The 15,754-nt window shown below is 39.3% G+C and overlaps 1 protein-coding gene and 1 long non-coding RNA gene across 2 annotated transcripts; one reads left to right on the top strand and one right to left on the bottom strand.

The window, feature by feature from the left end:
* The first annotated feature begins 8,797 nt into the window (after positions 1–8,797).
* On the top strand, positions 8,798–14,071 carry agr1 (anterior gradient 1). The gene is made up of 8 exons (XM_083681362.1): positions 8,798–8,916; positions 9,899–10,003; positions 10,605–10,668; positions 11,013–11,065; positions 11,542–11,618; positions 11,780–11,843; positions 12,253–12,336; positions 13,915–14,071. Exons 2-8 carry the CDS (start codon positions 9,910–9,912, stop codon positions 13,962–13,964), a joined length of 486 nt encoding a protein of 161 aa, XP_083537488.1. The 5' UTR covers positions 8,798–8,916; positions 9,899–9,909; the 3' UTR covers positions 13,965–14,071.
* Positions 12,252–13,668, bottom strand: LOC310812702. Its single transcript, XR_014554525.1, has 2 exons — positions 12,453–13,668; positions 12,252–12,398 (listed from the first exon to the last, which is right to left on the bottom strand). It is a non-coding gene; the product is annotated as an uncharacterized lncRNA (long non-coding RNA).
* Positions 14,072–15,754: the final 1,683 nt, after the last annotated feature.

Genomic DNA, 15,754 nt, shown 5'->3' with positions numbered 1-15,754 from the left:
AATCCGACTCGGTACCAATATCTCCTCGGGTCGCGTCTATTTCCCCCCTGGTATGACACGCTGGTACCAAAAGTAAGAATTTATACAGGAGATGCTCCATAGAGGCTTTGTACCAGCAATGACATATAAACCATACAGGACAGCAACCAAATTAATCATTAACATGTTTGTTGTTGTTTTTACAGACTGTGCTTTTGTTTGACTTTTTTTTAATTTATCTATCTATTCTTGTTCTCTCCATGGAATGTAGTGTCTTTGAGTACTGAGAACTGGAATCATCAACCTATGAGGGGAGTCTAATGACAGTGGTCAAAGGTTTCTACAGTACACCAAACAATTATTTGATTTAATTTGGAAATTAACATTAGCTTGTGTGTAAATACTCCCATGTGAGCTCCACCAAACTCAGACCTTGGATTAACAGAGTTAAAGTAACTAGAGAGAAAATCCCCAAACTGCATCTTCACAGGCACAAGTACAGTTTTATGTGATGTCACAAACAATTACATCATACAGGGGTTGCCATAGGGATAGAGTCTTGGGTACAGTATGTGAACATTCTGGGGGTCAGGTAGTTGTAGAAAGACTGAGCAACTGGTAAGTCCTCTGTACCAAATTGTCCAAATGTTTCAGTGAAAAGGCAATCAGTGTTTTCAAAATGATATGATATTCTGCTAATTTGTACAGTATTGTGCACAGAAAATATTAAAGTTTTCACTTGGTGTGAATTGACATTTCAAGGACCAATTAATTGGTAAGCAGCATGTATTTCTCTTGTTAGATTTCATGTAATCTGGAATTTGTAATAATTGTTTCTGAAAATTTGCATTGATATGTTTTTTGCTCAGGGTATCATGCATGAATTCCAAAAATACTTTGAAAAACCGTGCTAGTGTTCCATGAACACTTTGTTCACTTTTTAATAAATTGGTAGAATAAAGAGAAAGCTGGATAAGTGTTTGCTAACATATAGTTGTTTTTTTCTTGTTTAACAGTTCCACTTTATGTCTGTCTTTCTCTTTCCTTGAAGCATTTCCACGCTTTTTTTCAGCTTCATATAGGCGAGTTTACATCCACAAACTCTGTCTGGAGCCGTCGCTATGGAGGGATGGAGTAGTGTTGGTCAGGAAGACTGGTGTTGTGGTGATGAAGTGGCCCTGATACAGCAGAAGAAAACGAATCTAGAAAAAGTATGCAAACTGCTGACGAAGACAGTACCATTCAAGATCCGGCTCTTAGTGAAAGGCATGAGGAGAAATGGAGAGAGAGGCAGAGAGAAGGGGTATATGAGGCTGGAAGAGGAGGAGAGGAAGACTGAGGGAGAAAAGATGAGGATGGAGGTGAAGACAGTGTCACTGAATCAGTGGAGGACAGAGAAGGAATGGGAAATGAAGGAGAGAGAGGAGAGGAAGATCAAGAGAAGAGATACTGTGGGGGAGAAGGACAAAGGGAAGAAGGAGGAGAGTTGGGAGATGGAGAGAGGTGAATTGATGGTGGAGGAGATGAAAGTGAGGGATCAAGAGAGAGAGCTGGAGGAGGAGAGAGAGAGTATTCCGAAACTGATGGTGATCCAGAGGCGGAAAAATATGTACAAGATGGAGAGATCAGGACGGAGGGATGTAGGATGGTGGCAAGACTGGACCAGGAAGCAGAAAGAGAGTCTGAAGGAAACATTGTCCAAGAAGGTAGAGGAAAGAATGGAGGAAAAAATAAGAGAGAAGGCAGCAAATATGCCAATGAAGAAACTCTGTCTGCATGATGGACAGAGTAAGGAAAACAGAAGAGAGAGGCAGGATAGGACAATTAAAATGTACTTTAAAAATGTCATGCAACAAACAAAGGAAGCATATGAAAAGAAAAAGAGAGATCTGCAGGAAGGAGAACAAAGAGAGAGGCAGAGAAAGACTGAACTGAAGAGAGTGATGCAACAGCAAAGACAGAGAGAGGAAGAACAGAGACAAAGAGAGGAGGAGGAGGATGAGGAGGAAGAGGAAGAGGAGGAGGAGGAGGTGAGAACAGGAGTGGAGAAGGTGATAGAGGAGATTGTGGAAGAAGAGATGAAGAGGAAAATGATATCTAAGGAAAACAGACTGATAGAGAGAGAGGAAAGAAAGAAAGAGGTGGGGAGGAGGAAGGTAGAGCTGGTGGAGGGGAGACAGCCGAATGAGAAGACTGAGGAGGCGTATCAAAGGTCACAGACGCTCCTGGCCCATAACTACCAAAAAAAAAAGCGAAACAAATGATGAAATTAGTGGACTGTGGCTTTAAAAGAACCAGAAGACAACCAAAATATAGTGTGATGAAAGAAAGAGGTCCCCCAGACTGATGAAGACTAATGGACAGAGGCCAAATAAGAAGAATAATATACTGTGGAGAGCAGGAGCAGGAAGGAAGAAGAGGAGAAAACGAGGGAGCACAGCAAAAGAGCCAATCACAACGCAAAGGTAATTAGTGAACAGGAGAGGAGACCCATCACACAATACAAAGGTGTGAGCACAGTGCAAAGGTGGGCTAATGGTTTTGATAGATTCAAGAGTTCAGATTGTGGATTCATTGATAGATTGATTGATTGATCTACACTGAGCAGAACCCCCTCTCTCTTTATGTTTCTCCCTCAGAAGTCTCTTCACAGCTGGACGATGGTCTTTGCTGAAATTAATTGTGAATTAACAGGAAGGAGAATTCACAGGTAAGAGTGGTCTGAGAGCAAAAATATGTTGTAGCTTCAGTTGAAGAAGATTCAAGATTCAAGATTCTTTATTTGTCACGTGCATACAAGTATACAGTGAAATGCAAAAGTGACAGTGCCACAGAGTAGTGCAACAATACAATAAGTTTTAAAATAGATTAAAATAAAATAAAATCGAAGTACTAAAAAATATACAGTATGAACAGTATAAACAGTATAAGCAATATGAACAGTATAAGCAATATAAACAGCAGATGGATGATTATGTGTGTGCATATGTGTTATGATGTCAGTGAGTGTGTGAGTGACTTGAGGGGGGCACGTCAAACGATAAGCCTACAGCAAAAACTACACCGGCCAGCTGAGACTTGGAGAGATTTTTGACAAGACAGAATTTCATGTATTCCACTAACAGCAATACTTTTGTGTTTTTCAGAAACTTCTGTTGTCCTGGCGGTGGAATGGTGGTTACATTTATTTCATTTAATACTTTCTCTCACTCTATCCGATACATCTTTTTTTATTTCTTTATGCACGATAGAAAATAAAATAAAAACATGAAGCATCTAAGATTTGTGTAGTGATCAAGTTGATGTTGTGGGTCAAACCAAGACAAATGCTGTTTTGTGTGTGTGTGTGTGTGTGTGTGTGTGTGTGTGTGTGCGCCTGTGTACATCTGCTACTTGAATAAATACTTGTATTTACAGTATTTTCAATAAAGGTTTTTGAATTATCTTATGTATTTGGAAATAACAAACCACATTTAATAACATCATGCATATTCACAATTTATTAAACTATTGCAGCAATAAAAAAAAACAACAACTGACCATACAAATCGATGTAGGCCTATAAAATAAACTTGATTCTGGCAATAGCCTATTGACAGCACCAAAGGGACAGTCAGAGGTATGGAATAATTGTTACACATTGTAACTTGTTTGTTTCATTTGTACTTTGATATTTGATATTAAAACTCAATGGTGAAATATTTTAATACAATCCAAGAAAACCATAGCACACTGCGCAATCTGTAGACACAACGGGCAGAGTCCAAGCTTGAAGCAACACACAGCCAGTACCACAAAAATCACAATATCCCATATCACAGAGGTAGAGAACGCAAACAGGTACAGAGTCTTGTCGCAGTATGTTGAATTTGTGAGACTCCCGTCGTAGTTCCCATCAGTATAGGTCTGATTGTTGTAGTGCGGAAAGACAATGAAGGTCAACACATTGCCTGAAGAAGAGAGAGGTAGGAAAGAAAATAAATATTGAGATGTACAGCCGATTGATTGATACAATGTTGTAATTTGGGTGAACTACATGTATCCCTTTAAGCGTAGGAGACAATATGACTCTGTCAATAGAGAACATTGAAAAGCATACTCCCTCCGAGATTACATTGAGGCATTGAAAAAATGCATGAAAGTATTCAAACACGGCCACATGGTTCTGGATTGGGAAACTCTCTCACCAGTGAAGAACCAGAACACCAGAATGATCAGCAATACCACTTTGCAGATCATCCAGATTTTTGAGCAGAGGTTTTGGGAGTCACAGTGAATGCAGAGTGCTGCCATCAGGACCAGACCCAAACATCCAAACCCTAACAGGTAGATGGGTATAAAGGGCTGGGTGGAGCAGTCATCAATGTATACGCCACCTGCAGGTGGAGATGAGCTTTACATGGGCAGCCGTGGCATGAAGGAGATAATGTACTTGTTTTTGCCAAGTGTATTGCTTTGAAAGCGATCTCTTCTTACCTATTATAATGTAGGTCAAGCACAGGATGGCACAACCGAGAAGGATCATGCATTCTGGGGCACCAGAGGACAAAGATTCTATCAACAATTACTGTTTTTATATGTTATACTGTTTTCGGTTAGATGATTGTACAACTTGTAAAGTAGTATTTATTACAAAGACTTATCGTGAGCATTATGGCTATGCTTTATGACCAAAGCCAGGAGTTTTACCTGACAGCGAAAACTAGGACCCAGTTTTTCCCTGCCTGTTCGTGTTATCAGGATAAACTCAGAACCATAATAATGACTGATTCAATGGCACATTACACTCCCAACATTGCTACATTTCACAGTTTGATATATTTACAGTGGTAGCACAAGTACGTACCTATGATCATTGTGAGTGTTGTAGATAAACCTGAATGAGACAGGTGTGTCTGAACACAGATATGGACACTCGTGAATGTCATGTGATGATGATGTCAGATGTCAGTTCATTACAGCCAAATAAAATATTTACACCTTACTTGAAGTTGCAGTAGGCGTAGTTTTGTGCCACTGCCCACTCATTCAACCTTCTTAAAAGTCTCCCTTGACTCCTGTTTTAAACCTTTTTTGTCTATGTTTGATGTATAACGTACATGTGATTGATTGCTGCCTTTGGAACAGGTCTCTCTTGTAAAATAGATTTTTAAAATCTCAATGGGACATACAGTACCTGGATAAATAAAGGATAAATAAATCAAATAAATCAATGCATGCAATTAGAAGTATAGGCCACACAACTTAGCAAGGTATAGCATACTAATATGGTTATACTGTACAACAGCTGTGAATGTTGTATTTTCTGTTGTAGTAGAGACATGTAAAAAAGACTGAACACTCCCTGTAATGAATCAAAGTCCAATATAAAGTTAGATGCAGTCTGGAGGAGGGCATGTTTTTGACATTTAGCATATAGCCTTCTGATGTCACGTCGCCACTGATTTTTACAGACAGTCTTCCACAAATAGTTTAGGCAGAATAATCTTTAATGCTACAATCCATAAGTGTTACATACATTTGCATCAATGTGATTTTACAATATTGGAAATAGCCTATGGGCCAGGAGTGACTGCAACCTGCAAACAACCATCTTTACTTTGCTTCAGCCATCGCAGGCTGACATTGGCATTCACTGTCACAACAATGGAAGTCAATGTTGCCCACATTACATTGCATGCCAAAATCAAGCAAAAGTAACCTCAAACCAAGTCCTATCCAAGTCCTATAGCAAAGTGATGAAGGCACATCAAAGGTTACAGGTGCTCCTGACCCATAGTCTACTCCCAAAACAAAAAGGTAAACAAATGATGAAATGAATGGACTGTGGCTTGAAAAGAACCAGAAGACAACCGAACTATAGTGTGATGGAACGAAAGAGGTCCTGATGAAGAATAATGGACAGAGGCCAAATAAGAAGAATAATATACTGTGGAGAGCAGGAGCAGGAAGGAAGAAGTGGAGAAAACGAGGGAGCACAGCAAAAGAGCCAATCACAACGCAAAGGTAATTAGTGAACAGGAGAGGAGACCCATCACACAATACTGGAGATGGAATGTTTTGTTACAATTCTAGTGTTTCTTTTTGTTCATCTTTTTCAATTTCTTTCCCCTCTCTCTACAGTTTTCCCATCTTTTCCGAGGGCAAACAGACCTGAGTTCAACACCCAACGGCCACACTCTGTACGAGTGGACTGAGAGCAAACATGTTGTAGCATGATAGAAAATAAAAGAAAATAATTAAGCGTTTAAGATTTGTGTAGTGTTGAAGTTGATGTTGTGGGTCAAACCAAGAATAATGCTGTTTTGTGTGTGTGTGTGTGTGTGTGCGTGTGTGCGTGCGTGCGTGCAATAATGTGCTTGAATAAATACTTACAGTATTTACAATATTTTCAATAAAGGATTTGAAACTAGCTTATGCAGTACTTTCAGATATTTGTCTTTGTTAAAAGTGCTTTACAAATACATGTGATTGATTAATTGAAAACTTTAATTCCCTAGCAGGCAGCTCCCAAGCTGCTTCTTTCATTTTGGAAGAGTGGACGTTGGCTTTGTAGGTTTCATATAAAGAAATAAGCAGCTGAGCAGCGCTCTGCCCTCAACTGAATCCTGCCTTCTCACTCTCTTCAGCTGACACTTTTACTCCCTGACTCCCTGACTGCTGCTGTGATCCTGACTACAAAAATAGTGGGTAGCACATTACAGCTCAGAATTACATTACATTAGCACATTACAGCTTGGAATAAGTGGGTAATAACACGGTTAATATTTTTAGGCCCAAGCACGATTGTCATGGTTCCAATCGGACCACTAGAGGGCGGCAGAGACCACCCCAAGGACTTATTAGCATGCAGGTGCATCTCATTTCTAATGGACTTCTCCCTATAAGTCGTGTGTTTTTCCTTTGTTCAGTGTCGTAGCTTGATACTTGTCATGTACTGCAGTCTCTCAAGAGGACCTAAAGTTAATGTCCTTGATTATTCCCTAGTATCCTGTCTTCCTCTGTCTATTTCATATGCTTGAGCCAGCTAGATCCATCCACTGTGGTTAGGGTTAGGGTTAGGTTTTCTTGCTTCTAGAATTCTAGAATTCTATTCCTAACTGATCATATGAGGACACCCTCCACGGCTCGAAGTATGTTATCTCACACAACAAAGAATAGGATATTTTTGTGGTGCTTCAGGCCGGGGTCATCAGTTTGATTGGCAATTACTGACAATTAAGACAAACGTGAGGAGAGAATCACTGCCCACAATAATAAAAGTCACTGCACAATAATAATGAGCACAATAATAAGTCAAAGCACACTTTAGAAGCCAATCTTCACAATAATAGTAAAGGGTTACGTAGCTGCTACACTGGGATGAAGCGTGCGCAATCCGTGAAGTCCCCCTAGCTCATCCTATCTATCCATCTATGTATCTAATATTCTATCCATCCATCCATCCAACCAACCAACCAACCAACCAAACCATCTCTTAACTTTATCTACTTTAATAAGACCACCTCACTTTCTTTTAACTCCCCAGCAAATCTATCCATCTATCGAGACATTTTTAAACCTTTTCCACTACCAAATAAGACTTTGTAAGCCCACAAAGTTTCTTCTGGAACTTATTTTTCTAGTTTAACCTGCTACACCAGAAACGTGAACAATAGCACGCGTTAACGCAGAATATCCCAGTCTGTTTCTGCATGGAACTTGAAATGTATCATTCCTGACGTTGAACATGTTGAGAGTCCTGTCAAATCTGAATATCTTCCGAATTGGGGCTTGATCTTTATCTCCAAATATAATTGAGGACTGTATTTCGGTTTATCAGCTATTAGAATGTAATCTTAGTCATATTCAAAGTGACTGTCAAATAGTATGACGTATATTATAATTTAATAATATGTAAATTACATTAAATATATTAAACATACTGTATATTAACATTAAATTCTAAACATACTTAATTTCACTTGATTTTCAAGATATTCTGCAAATGTTTTTGTTCAAAGCTGTCGCTGAGATGGTTTACTCATGGCCCAAGATGACCAAGATATTCACTTGCCAAAACAAAGTTTCTAATTGATCCCATTAGAGGTGCAACTGCATTAAAGTTCAGGGATCTAGTTACCTAACACTCAGGGACTCTCATTTGTAGAAATTAAAAATAATTGTATACAAGTATGGAATTACAAATGTTTAAAATACAAGTACACTATTTTTTATATTTTTTATTATAAAAAGTATTATTATTATTATTATTATTATTATTAGTAGTAGTAGTAGTAGGAGTAGTAGTAGTAGTACAATAAAGTATACTTTGTGTAAGTATACTAAAGTACAGGTTAAATTCCATGACAAGTATACTTTTTGTATTATTCTAAAGTATAATTTGAAGCCCATTCAATTCTAGTGTACTTTTTGCAAGTACACAAACATACAAAGTCAGTACAACTTTAGTGCACATGAACATGAATATATCTTAAGCATATGAATTATTCCTTTAATCTATTTTCAATACACAGAAGTATACTTTTGTTTCGCTTGGGCTGTCCTAGGCTCTCTGCCTAAAGATGAAGATGCATGCAAATGACAAATGCGCTCAACAAATCTCAGTGTGAAAGAAAGTAGTGCAAAAGGTGTGTAGGTGTGTGTGTGTGTGGTGTGTGTGTGTGTGTGTGTGTGGTGTGTGTGTGGTGTGTGTGTGTGTGTGGTGTGTGTGTGTGTGTGTGTGTGTGTGTGTGTGTGTGTGTGTGTGTGGGTGTGTGTGTGTGTGTGTGTGTGGGTGTGGGTGTGTGTGTGTAAAACATTCATTGTCATGCCTCAGCTGTACCATACCAGCCTGTTTGGTGAGTTCTGTTGTGTATAAAAAGACATGCAAAAGCAAAGCTTGTCAGCGTTTCATCTTTGGTACAGACTCTCCTTGTAAAAGCCTGTGTCACATTGGTAAGACATTTTATACTATTTGACTATTAGCATGTCTGAGTGCAATTTATTTCTGTGAAGCATTTGAAGTATGTTTTGAAGTATGCTATTTGAAGTATGTTTAAGCAACATTTCATAGCCTTAGTTCCTGCATTCACTAGAACGTTACCTTGAGTTAACTAAAAGCTGAAGTTTCTGATATCCATTTCAATTGATTGAAGTTACTACTTAAATAATGAATACATTATGTTAGAATTGTAACATATACTATGGTATATGGTATATTTTAGAATCAGCATACTGCATTATGAGGAAATAGTACTCTAATCTGTGCTATTTTCTTAGGTAAAGGCAATACAATTACCATCAACTGTACAAGGCACCTATGTGAGGGATAAACCCCATGTTTCTAGAAAAAAAGGCTCCTTTTATAATATTGAATAATTTACTTTTACTTTTATATACAGTGAAAAAACAATTCATTCAGTGGCGATATGCAGGGCCAATTATGAACAGCCAAAACCCAAGATATTACAGGAACCAAACAGGCCAATCCTGTTCCCGAGAAAGTCCTGAGAAAAAAGAGCATGACAAGCGACAACACAGGCAACCGCCCACATACTTTACTCTTTTGTCAAGACTCTAAATCAATTCAATCCAAATCTTTGGACTTCCAGAGCTTGTCTGTCTGAATTCCATTCACAAAGGATGATTGACAGGTAGAGAAAGTGCAGCGGTTTGACAGTTTAATGTCTCTGACATGCCCCACCCACATAATAAAGGTCAACTTAAACCGTACAGTACGCATTGAGCATCCTATCACTTTTTGGGTTAGGGTTAGGTTGTTACATTCACATCCTAAACAAAGAGCACCTTGTATATTCTGTCTCTGCAGTCTACCTATTCAACATGTGAACGCTTTCATTTTCTCTTCAGGGTAGATTTCGTTGAGATGTGTAATATAATATGTAACACTGTGACCTGACTATATTCTCTCTTTCAGGACTATAGACGATGTATTGCTGGTCTCTCTACGCCTTGCTCTTTGTGGCCTGTGTGGATGTCTCCTTACAGAAGAAAACAAAGACGGTGCAAACACTCTCAAGAGGTACAGTGTACAGTAGGGCCAGATGCTTGGGTGGGCCACCCTCCACCCTCCACCCACCACCCTCCACCCTCCACCCTTGCTTTCTACCATGCCAATTAATACACCCACACATCACACACTCACACAATGTTATGTTGTTGTGGGGAATGTTGGCCTTGAGGTTAGGGAAGCTAGCCAGTAACCCGGAGGTTGCTGTTTCAATCCCTGGATGTGAGCCGATGATTGGAGGGTTGCTGAAATCACATCCAACTGGCAGGCTACTACATGATGAATAACAAAAAGAAAAATACCTAATAAATAGCTAATAAATCCAAATGAGCTATTTATGAAACCCTTATAAGCTACATATAAGTGTTCTCTATAGGTACATGTTGTGTATGTTCTCTATAAGTCTATATTTTTGCTCGCCCTTCGTGGATGTTTCTACAGGTCAGCTTGTCAGAACATTGGAGGCTAGTCGCATTCTCACAGAGAGCAGCCCACTATGAGGAAAGAAAGAGGGTTCAAACACATAACTTGCCATAATTATAACCTTTTTGAAACATTCCATTACTCCCCTTACACCAAGTTTCATTCATCCGCATGTACCATTTTGTTTCAGGATGGGGGGACGACATTACATGGGTCCAGACCTATGAAGAAGGCCTGGCAGAAATGAAGGCAAGGTAAAGTACACGATTTGGCTATAAGGGCAAATGCTGCTGTACAACTAGACTTAGGCATGCCACATATGTGATCTGTGCTTGATGTTTACAACAGTTTGATGGATTTTAAACCAACATTTTGGTTAACAGGCCCTGGTCATGGGTGAAAGTCTGTTGAAGGTCTATTGACTGAAATGTTGGTTTAAGGTCCAATGCTTTCTAACAACACTGATGGACTCCAGGGCCTTAGTTTGGTACTGTTCCAGAAAAAAACATTCCAAGTGCTATGCCACATTCACACCCACTACTGTCCCTACGCCACTGTGGAATGCACTGAGCTCTTGTCTATCTTTTGGTTCCCACAGTAACAAGCCACTGATGGTCATCCATCATCTGGAAGAATGCCCATACAGTCAAGGTATTACTCTTGTGCTTTCACACCCAAACATATTTTCTCTAAGTGAAAACAAGGTGTCTTTCATCAACCTTACCTTACTTTAGTTGGAGGTCTGTGGTTAGATTGATATGTCATTGTAGTCTAGGTGAGATACCTAGGCAAGGCCATTCCAAGTGAAAGTTGAGGAAAGAAGTTACATACAGTACATCTTTGCAGACAGGTAACAATCCGAAGAAGAGATTCGGTCGGAGAAATAGGACATTAAATAATGGCGTTTTGGTACCTGAAGTTGCATTTCAAAATACAGTGTACGTTTCGGTCGTTTAGAAGGATATGCACATATTTGCTGTAATTTACATTGTAACAGTTGATGTGGCCACAAGAGGGCAGCAAAGCGCAACACTTACATTCTGCACCTTTGATGTTATAATGACCATAAAATGTTCCAATTAAGGTCTAGTTGTGTATCAGTTGATTGTTAATTCCCTCTTCCTCAGAGCTAAAGAAGGCATTTGTTGCTGATAAAGCCATTCAGAAAATGGCCCAAGAAGATTTCATTATGCTCAATCTGACGGTAGATATCATTTTATATTTTCTTAAAACTTACACTTATGGTATGGTAATCAATTAAATCATATGTGATCACACAATTGATATCCATTTAGTCATGAATTTCATATAATTTCCATTGATAGAGCATGAGAATTTCATACAGCACAATAATGTCGTTTCCAGCATGAGACCACCGACCGGAATCTAGGACCTGATGGCTCCTACGTTCCCAGGATCCTCTTTGTTGGTGGGTCTAACGCTAAATAATTTACCTGGCTAAATAATTTAACTAGCTAAATAAAGTTTAACTTAACATACTTATATTAAACTATTATACATACATTTTGTATACAAATAAATGATCAAAGGACCAATATATTATTGGCCGCAATGTTGGTGATTTTGATTTAGACAGAAACAGAATAGAATGAATACGGCATTACACACAGTGTGAGTACTTATTACTTATTAATCCGTAATGATGTGTTCTGAAAGGAAGGAAAATGTAACTGTATCCATTCTATATCACTCAGCCCTATCTGGGAAGGGATGACTTGGAGATAGCACAGTCCTCCTCCAAAACTGACACCTACTGTATCTTTTCACATGCACACACACACACACACACACACACACCTTTCCATCATTTCCCACAGATCCAACCATGACTGTGAGAGCAGACCTTACTGGCAAGTATAGCAACCGTCTGTATACCTACGAGCCCAGCGATATGCAGACCCGTGAGTGTTCCTCTTCTTCCTTAATGGGGTGCTAGGAGAGTCAGGCCACCCTCTGTTGCCTGCTTAACACGCGCACACGCACACGCACACGCACACACACACACACACACACACACACACACACACACACACACACACACACACACGCACCTATTTTTAGCATGCGCACACACACAAGGTGCGTCCCAATACTACTACACTACGCTTTTCACTACCACTAACCGTTACCACTGGGATGGAAATAGAATGAGCAGAATGAACATGGTCCCTCAACCGACAGCAGTTAGGACGACCACAAAGCAATCACAAAGCTTTCAATCTAGCATGTGGGAAAATGGCAGCATTTAAGAAATAAATAGTTTTTCATATCAACAAAATGTGTTTATATTCTCAATGATTATCAGCATTCAAAAAAGATGAAACAATAAATTAAGTATTTGGTTGCTGTAATGATTTGATCAGAACTGGATAGGTTTGGGCACTGTTGCCATTACACGCATCACAGAGTCAACCTGTGAACAGTTTCAGGGTAGGCTACAGTATTACACATTAAGCAATAATATTTGTGTTTAACATGTCATAAGACATATCAAATTATAAATCTATGCACCTAAATGCTGTGTTGCACATTGTCCCAATGAAAATAGAAGGAGAGCCCAACCGGCCATTAGAGGGCACTGTTTCATACCTTTTTTTGCATGCATGACTGGTTTTTCAGCCGCAATCACACATGATTGACTTTGGTATCGGAAGTGGACGTCAACTTCTCCGACACTATTCCTACACTATTGGGAGATCCTTCAATATGGCGACATAGAAATGTGTTTCTGGGTCAAGAGGAGAACTTTGTAGTAGTAGTGGAAAGGAGGTCTATTTTCGAGCAATGGGACACACATTATTAATGTTGTAAATAAAGCTGATTTGGCTCTTGAAGGTAGACACCTTTAACAGGAGTTTAGCAGAATACGGATTATCATTCTATTTCTCTGCGTGGTGGTAAATGGTAGTGAAACACACAAACAAACAACTTTACTCACACACACACACACACACACGCACACTAGCCCACTCTCTCAATTACTTACACCCCGTCTCTCTCTCTCACACACAGAAACACACCTAGGCATAAACACAGACATAGACAGATTGTCCTCACAAATGCCCACTGCACTCCAATAAGACAATGCTGTTTGTGTATACACTTGGCCTTAACTTCATCTTTTCACTAGTTGGCCGTGTGTGTGTGTGAGAGAGAGAGAGAGAGACAGACAGAGGGAGAGAGAGAGAGAGCAGGGAAAACCCAAAGTAATGAGGGAGCTTTGAAGGATAGTTCTCAGCTGGAGAGAGGGTGGGTGGATGGATGAGGGGGGAGAGGGTGGGTGGATGGATGAGGGGGTGAGTGAACAGTTGAGAAAAGTTTTTCTGTAAGTGTCTGAAACTCAAATAGAGTGGAGGAAAAGTAGGAATGTGTGTATAGTAGTTGGCTATGTTGATAACGCTTAAAACAGGAGCAGTGCTGTTGGATCCAGATGGATCTATTTATTTATTTATTTGTTGATTTTACACCTTTCTCCTCAGTGATCCAGAACATGAGGAAAGCCAAAGTGATCCTGCATTCTGAACTGTGACCCGCCCCGACGCTGTGACCAGAACCCACTGGACATTGGCTCAGTATAGTTGGGATGTTTACAGTCTATAGATGTTCAACAAGCTTCAATAAACTTCTTGACCAGTCCATTGCTTTTGACTCCAAATGCTGAAGAAAAAGTGCTGAAGAAAAAGTGAACCAAATTGAACTGGAACACACACACGCGCACGCACACGCACACACACACACACACACGAAGCAAACATAGACTGTTAGGTAACAATGACAGTGGCACAGGGGCTGCTTTAGGAACTGAGAAGTGTAGATGACTAGATCTGCACAGGTCATAGTTTGTGCTCAGGATGCCAGCAGAGCTGCCACACAAATGTGGTAAGAGGTATTGTTCATTTCAAGTGCTTCATGAGCTTCCATTTACTTTGCCGTTTAATTTTACGCAGCGCTAGTGAGTGTATTAACATGAGAATTCCTGTTTGAAGACAACACTTTAAAACAATGCTTGAGTGGCTTTACTGATTTCTCTCTAGGAAATGAGTCACCTTGCCTTTCTCCTGGGCCTGGTGCTCCTCGTCACGACTCAGTAGTGTGAGTTCATATACGTTGATTTCTCTCTTTGCAAATTCAGCTAAAAATGTGAATAAATGCTAAAGAATAAATAAGAGCAAAATAAGATCTAGATGAGGATAAATCACCAAATGTGAATAAATCACTTAAAGGCTATTTAGTGTAATATTGTACAATGCGTGCATTCATTTCAGTCAAACATCCAGTCCTCCATTAAACTTGTGACCTAGAAGTGTTGTTTGCCGTGGGTGCAGTACGGTACAGTATGTTGCTGGGCCTGTTGCAATGCACAGTAACAGTTATTAAGGGTAAGATGAATTTTCATCAAATCATCAATAAATCATCGGCTAAACCACAGCTGATGAAATAAGACACCTCTGACATAAAGATTAAGATTACAATGTGCTAGTCCTCTTATAAAAAAAATGTAATCTAAGATGACCCTTGAGATTAGAAAGTGTTCTTATTTGACCTACCTGGTTAAAGGGGCAATCTGGGATTCAAACAACAACAAAGCTCCCTACCACTTTTTTGGTAAACAGCTGATGGGGTTGGAGAAATATAACCATTCTCAAAATTCATAGTATGAGCTTTGGATGCCAGGACTGACCAGCCGTGAGATAAAAATGATAGTTTTAATCATGTTTTGAACATATACAGTATTTGTTTACAATGACATTGTTTACAAACAATGGAGTAAGACAAGCTTATATTTTGGGTTCTGATGGGTTAAGACAGTTGAACTAAGCTCATGGGGCATTCATAAGTAATATTTTTAAAGAACCAATGGCTCTATATATCATTAATTGAAAAGTCAAACAAATTATGTACCAAATGTTTAAGAACTAACATGAAAAAGAGTCTTACAACTGTTAATGTCAGGTACATTTTACAGTAGGTTTAGGCTTTTGACCTTATATGTGGATTTATTCTGACATCCCTGATTTTCATAAACTGAATGAATGGTACATTACACATTTACATTTTAATAAACACACATGCGCATGCACATGCACATAAAATGTGTCTGTACATAATCATTTGCAAGAAAGATAATATTGAAAAGAAGGAACAGTATTTTCTACTTTCAAATTCATCACGTACACACACACACACACACACACACACACACACACACACACACACACACACACATTGAATCACATACGCAGATGCCAAGCAATAACCGTTTAACATATTTACCATACAAGACATAGCCTGCCACAAAAAAGGTCTAAGTGTCCTCAT

The sequence above is a fragment of the Argentina silus genome (genome assembly GCF_951799395.1).
Source record: "Argentina silus genome assembly, chromosome: 12".
Lineage (NCBI taxonomy): Eukaryota > Metazoa > Chordata > Actinopteri > Argentiniformes > Argentinidae > Argentina > Argentina silus.
Note: the sequence above shows the minus strand (reverse complement) of the source record. Positions and strands in the feature narration are given on the sequence as shown.

Bases quoted from the DNA above. Each gene is read 5' to 3' on its own strand.
- agr1 (XM_083681362.1), top strand. From the start codon at position 9,910: ATGTATTGCTGGTCTCTCTACGCCTTGCTCTTTGTGGCCTGTGTGGAT. The intron at 10,669-11,012 runs GTAAAGTACACG...TGGTTCCCACAG, and splicing joins CTGGCAGAAATGAAGGCAAG to TAACAAGCCACTGATGGTCA. The intron at 12,337-13,914 runs GTGAGTGTTCCT...CTTTCTCCTCAG, and splicing joins GCCCAGCGATATGCAGACCC to TGATCCAGAACATGAGGAAA.